Source organism: Durio zibethinus, chromosome 19 (assembly GCF_047325235.1).
Source record: "Durio zibethinus cultivar Kanyao isolate XHJ-2024 chromosome 19, ASM4732523v1, whole genome shotgun sequence".
NCBI classification, from domain to species: domain Eukaryota; kingdom Viridiplantae; phylum Streptophyta; class Magnoliopsida; order Malvales; family Malvaceae; genus Durio; species Durio zibethinus.
Genome location: NC_143180.1, coordinates 2,152,041 through 2,163,496, shown reverse-complemented (window position 1 = coordinate 2,163,496; position 11,456 = coordinate 2,152,041). Strand labels below are relative to the sequence as shown.

At 32.3% G+C, this 11,456-nt stretch overlaps 2 protein-coding genes across 6 annotated transcripts; both read right to left on the bottom strand.

The window, feature by feature from the left end:
- Nucleotides 1-1,923: 1,923 nt before the first annotated feature.
- On the bottom strand, nt 1,924-5,731 carry LOC111310177 (CASP-like protein 5B2). Of its 3 annotated transcripts, none has more exons than XM_089748287.1 (4): nt 5,079-5,731; nt 3,646-3,778; nt 3,019-3,216; nt 1,924-2,374 (listed from the first exon to the last, which is right to left on the bottom strand). In XM_089748287.1, the coding sequence occupies exons 1-3, from the start codon at nt 5,204-5,206 to the stop codon at nt 3,019-3,021; spliced, it is 459 nt and encodes a 152-aa protein (XP_089604413.1). In that variant the 5' UTR covers nt 5,207-5,731; the 3' UTR covers nt 1,924-2,374. The 3 variants fall into 3 exon arrangements, with proteins under 3 accessions (XP_089604413.1, XP_089604414.1, XP_022765100.1); XM_089748288.1 differs by having other exon boundaries at nt 1,924-2,369; XM_022909365.2 differs by lacking the exon at nt 1,924-2,374 and having other exon boundaries at nt 2,744-3,216; nt 5,079-5,718.
- A 582-nt stretch (nt 5,732-6,313) lies between these two features.
- Nucleotides 6,314-10,985, bottom strand: LOC111310176 (metallo-beta-lactamase family protein). 3 transcript variants are annotated; one of them, XM_089748285.1, is made up of 11 exons: nt 10,534-10,985; nt 10,126-10,169; nt 9,286-9,366; nt 8,847-8,954; nt 8,627-8,718; nt 8,369-8,443; nt 8,229-8,298; nt 7,752-7,853; nt 7,391-7,499; nt 7,016-7,109; nt 6,314-6,595 (listed from the first exon to the last, which is right to left on the bottom strand). In XM_089748285.1, the coding sequence occupies exons 1-11, from the start codon at nt 10,817-10,819 to the stop codon at nt 6,577-6,579; spliced, it is 1,080 nt and encodes a 359-aa protein (XP_089604411.1). In that variant the 5' UTR covers nt 10,820-10,985; the 3' UTR covers nt 6,314-6,576. The 3 variants fall into 3 exon arrangements, with proteins under 3 accessions (XP_089604411.1, XP_089604412.1, XP_022765099.2); XM_089748286.1 differs by having other exon boundaries at nt 6,314-6,527; nt 7,047-7,109; nt 10,534-10,984; XM_022909364.2 differs by having other exon boundaries at nt 7,047-7,109; nt 10,534-10,981.
- Nucleotides 10,986-11,456: the final 471 nt, after the last annotated feature.

The following is an 11,456-nucleotide window of genomic DNA, read 5'->3' as shown; positions in this document are numbered from 1 at the left end:
CCAAATGAAGTAAAATTTTGTGGTCACCAGTCACCAACATGCCTCCAAACACAAGGACAAGAATTATTGTGGATATTGTTTTAAAATCAAGAGGATTATTTTTTTTTTTTGGCCCAAATTTGATTATGCCTTTGCTCTTTTATGAAGCAAACTCCTCTAAAAGCACAGACTCAATTTCCTTTCCAATGTCCTTTCAAAGCAAGTGGGATTTTTTTGTTGATTGTTGTTTCACTAAAGCTAATGACTGATTAAGTTAGGTATGTGGCAGTTCTAATAGTAATTATCTAATGGTTATTTTAGTGCAAAAATAAGAAACAAATGAGTATTAGATTATTCTTATCGTGATGTCATGATTGTTTAATTTCAGTCATTTGATTTATTTTTTATGAAGTTTATATATCAAATGAAATGATTATTAATTTAACATGACAACTTTTCTCTATTGATTTTTCACCTTCCAAACTAACAAAATTGGATAAAATAATTTTAAAAAAATTAAATTTTATCATTTTATTTAAAGAAATCTTTATAGTTTTATTATATCCAAATTAATCTTTGAATTTTAATTTACACCCAAATAAATTATTAAAATTTATTTGGATATAATAAAAATATAAAAACTTATTTTTTAAAAATGAAATAGTTTATTAATTTTTTTAATATTTTAACCAACAAAATTCTATGTTCTAACCAATCAAAATTTGTCCACATTGTGAGCACTTAGATCATTTTGTTTTTAGTTTCTTCCCATCCTCTTTTTATTTTCTCTTTCTTATTCAATATTTTTTTCTTTTATTCAATTTTTGAATGATCTCAAAATTTCTTCCTAATTTTGATTCTGTCAAACTATGTAGCCAAAATCCCATAGAAGCACCAAAAATTTTGGTACATTTCCTTGGTTCATAAATTGCCAATAAAAAAAAGCCAATACAAATGCAAAACGTGCAGTGGCAATTGCCCTATTTTTATATGAGGGCTTAAGCTTTTTGGCTATCAAAATCTTCCAAGATCTTGAAAATTGAATCCTTTAATTGTCGTTTATTTAGTAGACTCTTCAATGAAAACAACATTCAACTATTGCAAAGGAACCCATTTCCCTTTGTTTTTCTCCTAGAATTTGGAATCAAGTGAAGGAAAAAAAATACACACTCAAGATGAAAAATGTCAAAAAAAAAAAAAGTTAATGAAAGAATGTGTGGCCTACCATGTTGAGAAGTGACGCACAATGAGACACAAAAATATATTTTGTTTATCTTTTTCTCTTAATTAATGTTGAAAATTAATTAGAAAACATTGCATTTGGTAGACCTACTCCCTAAAAAATAAGGAAAAAAAAAAAGAAAAAAAAACATGCTGTAGCTTAAAGCATACACTCATATCCCTATTTTTAATGAGTTTCGATTCAATCTAATCTCATAAAATCAATTTAAAAAAAAAATCGAGTTTTGAATTAAATCGAAATTGAATTTTAGATAAACTTGACTCGATTCGATATATATATATATAAATTTATTTTTTTAATTAATTATTTAATTTTATATTTATTTAATTTTATATTTACATTAAAAAATATTTTATTTAAAAAATAATATTTATTAATTTCAGATCAAATTGTGTATTATTTTATATAATATCAAGTCGATCAAGTTCAGATGTAAAAACTAAAAAAATTTTATCGAATTAGATCAAATTCAAGTATTATAAGTATAAAATTAAATTGAGTTCGAGTAAAAATTCAATCCATCTTTATCTATTGTCATCCTTACTAATTCCTCTGATGCTATAATAAAGTGTAAAGAAAGGGAAAAAAATTGTTTATGCTAAAATTATAAAAGACATCCCAGTCTGAGAATAAAAAAAAAATGATAGATATTAACATTTGATTCTCAAATCTCTCTTGCTGACAAAGAAAAAGGATAAAGAGCCCAAATAGCATATTCCCCAGTCATTATTAGTATTTTGTTAAAGGGCTATAACAAAGAACATAAATTATCAAAGACATTGACTTGCTGACTGTTGGTTTCAAAAGCAACAATTAAACAAATTAGTGAAAATTTTGTTGCATATGGAAAATGCTCAATGTCACATGACAGCATAGCTGTAATTTCTTTTAGCTGAGTTGTATCTATCACGGGTGGAGTTTCAAACATAGTTCGTCATCTTTTACAGCTAAAGAAAAGAACCAACATTGTCTTTATCAGTACTCTTATCACTGCTACAGCCAAAGCTACCCAACAACAAAAGATTCAGACTTTTTCTTGTTCATGCAAATTCCTAGCCACACAAGTTTTGTGCTGGAGTAAGCGGGCACATGACAATTGACCAAGAAACTAAACTGAATGTAATGCTCCAACAATATGTGTTTGTGCCTGCACTGAAGCAGAACATTATTGTGTCAATGACGGTTCCATTGCTTTGCAAATGTATCTTTGACAGTCAATGCAAGTCTAAGAAGTTTAGCAACAAAAGATCATAATGACAGATAGATGCTGCCGGGCAGTAGAGTTGATCTTAGATGACAGTCCTTAGCATTCTTCTTTGTGACAAAGAACTTGATGATTCATATGGTTGAGACTATGTTTTCACCATCCTGATAAGTGGAAAATTAGCTCATTTTTCTATCTGGTGGGATGGGAATTTCTTGCTCAATTTTGAAATCAGGAAACTCATGAAATTGCTGTTCTATATTTCATGTATGTCATTTATGTTGGAAAGCATGGAAACTTGAAAGTTCTTCAAGACTATAGCACCAAAATGATAGACAGGGTAATATTGATGTTCTTGTCCTAACCAAACATAGCAATATTTCATGGATATCATATGTACAATGTATGATTGCAGATAAAGGGAAAAAAAAAAAGAAAAAATCTAGTGAAAGTGACAAAAGAAAATGCAAAGATCATCTATGAGAAATTCCCAACAAAATTAGTACTATTTCGCCATTGAAAAGAAAAAACTAAATTAATGCTACTTAAAAATAAGAATGAATAGGGAGGGTAACACTGATGATGGGGTTACTTAAACTGCAGCCAAAAGCCAAAATGCCACATGAGAAGATATGGCAAGGAGGAACCATGAGATAAAGGCCAACAATATGGATGCTTGGAACCGGATGCACGGAATTTGAGGTGATTTGCAATAATCCAAGTCTCTTGAATAAAGAACTGCCACTCCAGCAGATGAGCAAGCAGCTGCAAGAGATAAAATGGCAGTCACCTGCATTTTACATCATTATGACATTGTCATTAACCTGTTCGATTATTGAAATGAATGAATATTAGTGATTAAACAAAAATTCTAGTCCAAAAAGCATAATTTAGATATATTGTTTTTGTTCCGCACAACATGATCATTATGGCTACAAAGACTAAACTTGCTCAAGAATGGTACCGACGACTCTCAATCGTCTTTGTTGAGACCTTTGGACTATTGAAAATCATTCATGGAGCTACCAAAAACTGATAAAAGTTCCTTATTTTATCCTTTCTAATTTATGTTCAGGGGTAGACATTCTCTGTCAGATGTAAGACATGAATGCATAAGAGTTATCAAAACAAATAAGTAGATGCTTCTTCCTCCTTAAAAGTGCTTGTGAATAAATGTGATTCCATGAAGAAACAATTTTGAAAAGAGAAACTTAATTACCCAATCACCAACAACAAACAGGCTCACTAAGACAGGATTCTGAAGGTTTGTCTTGGACCTCAAAGCATGCAAATCAAGACATGCAAGTCCAAAGCTCCACAAAACTTGAAGCCCCATTGATGCAACCAAATAGCTGAAGCCATCACAGATGTATAAAAGAAATGGTGACACGTCAGAAGTTCTAGAGCAAAAACCTTATATGGAGTAAAAGGGAATTCATACTTGGCATAAAATAAGCAGAGAGACCAGAAACAGTGAATATGAAAGACAAACAATATTGAATATCACCTAGTCCTTTCTGATAGCAAAGACTAGAAAATTTTCAGGTTTGAACAAAGAACAAACCATGCACTACAAATCAAGTTGACCTTTCAGGAACTCCCTAGATGTAAGAGTAGGCTAATGAGGTTACAATGGGTTCTTATCAGATTTGGTTATGCTTTGTCTATTTGGAGCCACTGCAATTAGTGCTTTGTCTCTCCAATAAAGGGATAGTAGGAACAAAGGTAATTAAAACTACATAGCTCCACCATCTAAAGCCCTGGTCTCCTCCTATAATGTGACACATCTCCAGCTGAGATGGAAAGAAAAAATGAGGGCATGATATAAGAATGGTTCTTCCAAAGCATTTTTTTTTTCTTCTTTCTCTTTTCCAAATTCCAACTTCACACTTTTTTGCCAATTATGCTAATGGCACTGTTTCTAAATTATGGCCATATCATCCAATCTGTTTAGTTTTGCCTTACCAATAACATAATCTTTCAAGTTTCCACCCACAATTGCATTCACTTTAAGTTATAAAGCCAATTTCTTCTAATTTATTAGACTTAGTCATTTCTCTTCCTTTTAGCAGGGCCTTCACATGATAATTTGAGGGTGTCATTCTCAAAATCTGCTCAACTCTTTCTGATTTTCATTTCGCATTGACTTAAGCTGCCCAAAGGTAAAGTATACACCATTATCATTGTTAATATAGTAGTCAATTGTAATTAGAGAATATGATACTGTAAAGTTAAGGATTATGATATAATTAATGGACATGATTATGGTGTGATTATCTCCTTAATTAGTGAGAATCCCCTGTATAAATAGGGCACTCTTTTACATATTTTGACAAGCTTGAGAATAAAAGAACCACTTTTCTTGTAACAATCATTTCTTTCACTGTAGACATTCTCTTGAGTTTCTGAACCATTTATGAAAACCTTGCAAAGAATTCCATGTATGATCTCAATTCTCTAGAACTAAGACATTTCAAATACCCAAATCATGCATAAGAACTAGTGTTTCAAAGAAGAAATTAAACCTATTAAACAAACAAAGAAAGCAAAGAAATGACGGCAATGAATTGCTTCAAAAAGAAGTAATTAATTAACAGTTTAACATACAAAGCAAGGTATAAGAATCATAAAAAGATTAAAAAAAAAAAATACCAGAAGGCAGTGGAGTTAAAAAAGCCATGAGCAGAAACCATGACACCAATTGAAGAAGCAGCAAAAACACACTGCCCCATTCTCAGTAGCAGTCCACTCAACTTTCCTGGACTTCCAAACAAGGCCATATCTCTTAAATCAACATTACAGGATCTTCCAGGAAGACCAAAGAGGAGAAAGGAAAGGTAAAGGAAAGGGAATAGAAGAGCTAGCTTTTGCTTACAAGAAACCAAAGTTGAAGGAGCTTAACTAACTTTTAAGATTTTTTGCAGATATGGGGTTAGTGTCTTAAGAATCTGTTGACTCCGGTAAGGAATGCTGTTTTCCATGAAAGTGACCTTGAGTTTTCATGTTGGACAGCGACATCAGCTTTACCTTTTGCTGTTACTCTTTATCCTTTGAACGTGTAAAGCTCTCTTTTTCTTTTTTCTTTTTTTTTTCCTTTTTCCTTCTAAAATTTTAATGGTAATTGGTAAAGTAGGGTTCATTTTCTTTGGTTTTTTCATTGAAGTAAGCCATTTCTATATTCATGTTATGTTTTTGTGTTAATCATATGGAAAATAGGATGTTTCTATATTTATATTTTTTAATTTTTATAAAATTTATATATATTTTTAATTAAAATTTTATAATTTTCATATATTTTTTATCATTTTCATGTTTAAAATTATCAAATTTAAATAAAATAAAGATGTCTTCTTAGTCTAAACACTAACATATGAATCAAGTAACTAAACGTAAATAGTTAATTTAATATATAAAAATGTATATTTTGTAACTTATATTGAATTTGTCAATAAGTAATACAAGTCGACCAGTAGGTAACAAAATATTATTAGAAAAAAGCTGAAACCTGAAAAACAGGAAGAGAACATTGACCATTGACAATAACCATCATTTTGGAGCTTTCTGTTAATCCCAGGGGACATTTTGAGTCCAAATCTGGTGACTTTTTGAACGTCACTGATGTAATTTGCTGTTATTTTGAAGGGTCTCTGATCTGGTTTTGCTGCCAGGTTTTTCCTGTGATAACTTCAGGTTTTGAAATCTCCTAAATTTTGAAATGTTTATCCTCTAAAGCATATATGAATATATGATGGAATATATGAATGGATATGAGATATTGTTTTTAAGTATAATTTAATGAATTATTGACTGTATTATGAATAATGGTTTCATGGCATCCTGGAAATGGAAAGATCTATTGAAATTATGAGGCAAACAAGAAAACAATCTGGCCATGATTATATATACCTCAAAATTTTATTTGCAGGACGCAAGCAGCAGTCATGGTACAACAGAATTTTCAGAGGCATACAGCAAATTTTTATAAGATGAAATTTCTCTTTGACAATCATGGTACCAATTATTGGCACCTATTGTTCTTCTCATACATGCAAACTCTTAATACCATTTAGTCCTAGCTGAGGAGTGCTGAGTATACTTTTCCTGGACAAAAGATTTGAGAACGTCATTCTTCTCCTGAACATCTTTGAATTCAATTCTCCTGCCATGACCTATAAATAATTGTCCAACTTTACAGATTGATCTTCATAAATAGCAATCTGAGTATGAAAACGATCAATCCAATTTCTATTGTTCAAGATAGATAAAACAAATTGCTCTCTACTATGTCAAAACAGTAGGTTATAGTTCCTGATTAATTTATACCATCTTTCTTCAACAATTGACTAGCAGAAGCTAAATGCTGCAAATGGTTGGATATAAGAAGAATGAAATGGAAAAACGTGCGAAAGGAAATATGTTCATGATTCAGAAGTGTAGTTCAGAAAGGAAGCAATAAGAGACAAGCTATGATTAAATTGTTTCAACCAATCATAATGTGTGTAGAAGGCTGTTCTTCAAAACTAGGCAAGTTTCAATAAGTACGACCAATGACAGCAGCACATATAAGACTATGAATATTTGGTCCTTACGTTACAAAGGTAGGAGACAACTGATACCAACCTGGTATTATCCAATTGAAATCCAAGTCTAACAACTTTTTAACACTATCCAGCTGTGTAGGAACTGTGAAAAATAACAAAATTGTGAGCATAGCAAAAAAGATGAAGAAAGAGCTAAATGATGAAACAAGAATCAAATAACTGTCAAAAAGACAGGTTTCATAAACACATCCAGCTAGATGATGATCCAAAGAATCAGGTAGCATATTTTACAGATCACTGGCTTTCTCTAGGGACTTTTAGAACATAGATTAATTATATTTACAGCCAACAAAATTTGAAAAATTGTATGAGATGCACCGTTACTTATACATTTCCAAGTAATAGTAATAGTAATTGTTTTACCTGAACATTTATTGTATATCTCCATTATGTCCAGCCCAGATTCTCTCATCAGCAGATGGTCACCAGTGAATAGAATCTTGAGTGGCTTATACAACAAACAGACAGATCCCTGCAACAATTTATAAAATGTACAATTATGTGCTTTGTTCAGTGCTATTGATGTCAAACTATTTGAGATACTTCATAGATATTCAAACTGTTTGATAACTAAAAGTAATAAACAGTGACTTTTGCAACTTAGAAAAAATCACATAAATCTGACATTAGGCAATGTCAACCCAGGACCGAGGGAAGTGTTTGTCAAGCCATAAGGAAGCTATATTTGCTGAAATTTTTTGTGTGCATTAGATTAATAACTCACTTCTGTGTGGCCAGGAGTATGTACAAGCATAATGTCTTCTCCAAGGCTCCATGGGCCACTCCCCTCTAGCTTCGTCTCTACATCATCGGTACAAACTTCTACCTGCAGAGATAAATAATACAACTAGTATGTTAGCTTTAAAATCACATGTACAATCTAGTACTCCAAAAAAATGCAGTAACGTTCACTCATAGCCCCTTCTTGCCTGTAGATAGTAATCAAGGTTTGAGAAGACACATGTAAATCAATTTCTTTTTGGCTATTGGTAAAGTCAGTTGAAATCTCCACTATATTTCTATCCCAGATAACACTATAATAAATTATTTATCAATGATTAATAAATCATAAGCTGCAAACGGAAGAGTTAAGAACATCAAAGGTAGCAAAACAAGTATGACAACATTTCTTCCTAACAAAATTTGTAAAGATCCTTAAATATATGATGAAGCACATCAGATTTAAGTACATGGCACTTACATCTTCAGAGTGTAGAATTCGATCACAACTAAACCGCGTTGACCACTTCTTATGATCTGCAACATCATCCCTGACCATAAAAACATGGATCAGAAACCTCTAAAGCAACAAAAGATAAAAAAAAAAATTTGCTGACATACTTGTGGGTTAGAAACATATAGCGTACACCACCCAGCATCTCAATCTTACTTGCAAGTCTCTCCGTAAATTTGGGGCTGCAGAAAATTATTACAGCCAAGTTAGTTCAGCCTATATGCAAAGTGATCCTAGTGGAGAAAAGGATCTAGAAGCATTATTGTTCCCAATTTTTTTCCCAAATATGGCTATTCCCCCACCCCCCATGACAGTTCAGAGCAGAGTTTTTCAGAAACTTCTGCGCAGCAAAAGTATAATATTACCTATCGATAAGTATATTTCCTTCAGGATGAATGATCAAGTAAGAAGTAGCTCCGTATGATTTCTCAGAATGATACCCACAATGATAAACACCCTGAAAGTATGTCATATGACAGCCACAGTGATCAAGTAGGCATGCTATTCCAAGAATGCATAATTAACAATGCAATCTGTCAAATGATACCGTAAAATAAAGATACAGTTAGGAATGATACAGGTTACCGGAAGTTTTTTCTCTTCTATCGGAATTGGAAATGTCTTCTGAGCTTCTAGGATATCAGGAGGAGGTACTTCTGTACGGATTGAGTTTGTTGGACAGGAAAGCAAGGCCTGAAAATTACAACCATTTATATTAAAGTAAGGGCAACTGCTGTTAAGTTCGAAAACAAGTTGAATCTTAAAAGATATAACGGGACTCATTACAACCAAAAGTGTTGTTGTTTCTTCTAGAATAGATATCTAATTAACACATAATATAAATAGCTATATATATTACACAATATTATCTAATAACATGCATAAAGGCATGAGAGTGTATGCAAGTGTGAAAGTCTCTAGAAATGCATATAAACATAAATTAATGCTCTATGATGCAGCTGGAGAAAGTAGAAAACATCATCTTCTAACTTATAGACAGGAAAGGAAATGAGAAAAAAGTCACCTGGAGCGCTTTTAGTCGATCCTCCTTGCAGGCTGGCTGTTTGTAAACTGCAGACATCTCACCAACTCGTGTGAAGACTTGCTGAGAAAAACAAGAAATAGAAATTGTATAAGTAAGAATAGTTTCAACGATTATCAAAGTAAATCTTGATAGCATAGTCAATAATTCTCGGTCAGTGTCTGCATTCCGCGCACATCCTGTTATTCTATGAAGTACAAAGCCCATTCTATGGTTGAATGAAATGATTATACCATCATACACAAAAAGGAAGGAAATATGCTATACAAATTATACAAATTCTGAAAATTAGTAGCAAAGCATGCATGATGCCTGTCATCATTCTTAACCTATGTGTAACCATTTCTGACTGCTTCTAAGCTAGCAAGTGTCAGTTCGTACTAGTGTGCACCAGGGGCACTAATTGCCAGTTATTACCATCTGATTACAAGGTCCTGCAACTTCTTTTGCCAACATCTCAAATGTAGTAAAATAGTTATTAGTGAACCAAAACTCGACTAGCTAGGAATTAGAATTAAACATAATTTTCATTCCTCTAGAAATGATTTAATACAGAATCAGTTCTCAATTAAAAAAGAAAGTGAAATATTTGATCAACCATCTTTTTCCATTATTTTTCTAAACCATACCATTGAAATTTATATTCAAGCAGGCACCTGCAATAGGATTTATATTACTAAGCTAATATTCCCTTGATGTAAAAAATAATTCATCCAAATATATAGTACTAAATTTGTTTTCCTTGCAACATCTGCAGTATATTCACATTAATCACCCGCTCGAAAAAGTAACTGCAAAAAAAATGCAAGCTTGATTGATTACCGGAGCCATCCAGCGGCAAGTATCACAATCTATGCATGTATGATCTGCAAAATGGAGTAAAAAGCAATATCAAAATTAGCAGAGATAGCAATATATAGTGTATACTAAGAGAAATATTCTGGCCAAGCATAGTTTTAACCTGAAAAATAATGTACTTTCCATTAGGATTTTTTTTTCCAATTTTCCAGTATCTATTTTAAGGGTTAAAAAAATATATTTTGCATAGCTAGAAAAGGAAACTCCTATATCCTATTCATTCCACTTTAAAAATTTACCATCCTTGAAGGCAAAAATTTACAGCCCTTCAGTCAATGAACTTATCCAATAACAATTTGGCATCTGCTGAAGAATATGACAAAGAAAAAGCCCTCCAAAGAAATGTACTATGTGGGTAATTACGATGTTTACCTACAAAGAAGTCTCCATCTACATTCTGGGGTCGTCTCTGTCTGGCCCATCTTCCTGTAGCTGATTCTGGAGGGCTTTGAACTGCTTTAATTGATGGAATTCTTGAAACCCTGAAGTTGTTTTGGACACCGGTTGATGACTTCTTCAGTTTATCAACAGAAGAAGGAAAAACTGAGCCAATACTCGCAAGAATGATAGCTTTGTTTGCCATAGCCATAAAGTGTTTCTCTCCCGTTTCTCTCTTTCTCTCCTTTTTTTTCTCTCCACCAGGAAGACAAGAAACCATGAAAATATATAGAAGTGAAGAATTAGCTTGACTTATTTTACTGAGATAGGCTTTGGTGTTGCTATTGCTGACTTTTCAGCCATGAAAGGGATTAAAAAAAAAAAAAAACAAAGCAAAAATATTGAATTTGATGAAATTTTGTAAAATTAATTAATTGCACTAAAGACAGTAAGATGATAAACGTGGAGTTTTTGACTAACGATAATGATTTGGTAAGCAGTGATCTCGTCACTATATTTTTTTTCCCTTGTGAAATTTAAAAATTTCAACGGATAAATATAAAAAAAAATACTCAAATTCAATTACAAACTCAAACCAATTTTGAATACGTTCCTTATTATGAGGCCCACATTAAGGACAAAATCTGACCCAAATCAGGCCTAATTGATCTCAAAATAGACCCAATTAAGGTCAATTTTTAGTCCAAATAAAAGGCTGAATTCTAGCCCAAGTAACAAAAATAAACCCATTTGAGCCCAACATTGGCAAAATAGACCCAATTCTAGCCTAAATTAGCCCAATATAAATACCAAAAAATCAAATATGGACCAATTCAGCGTTACTTAGGCTCAAGTTGAGGCCCAAAAGAGTTTACTGAAGGACCAAACAAGGCCAATTCCAGTTTATTTAACCCGAT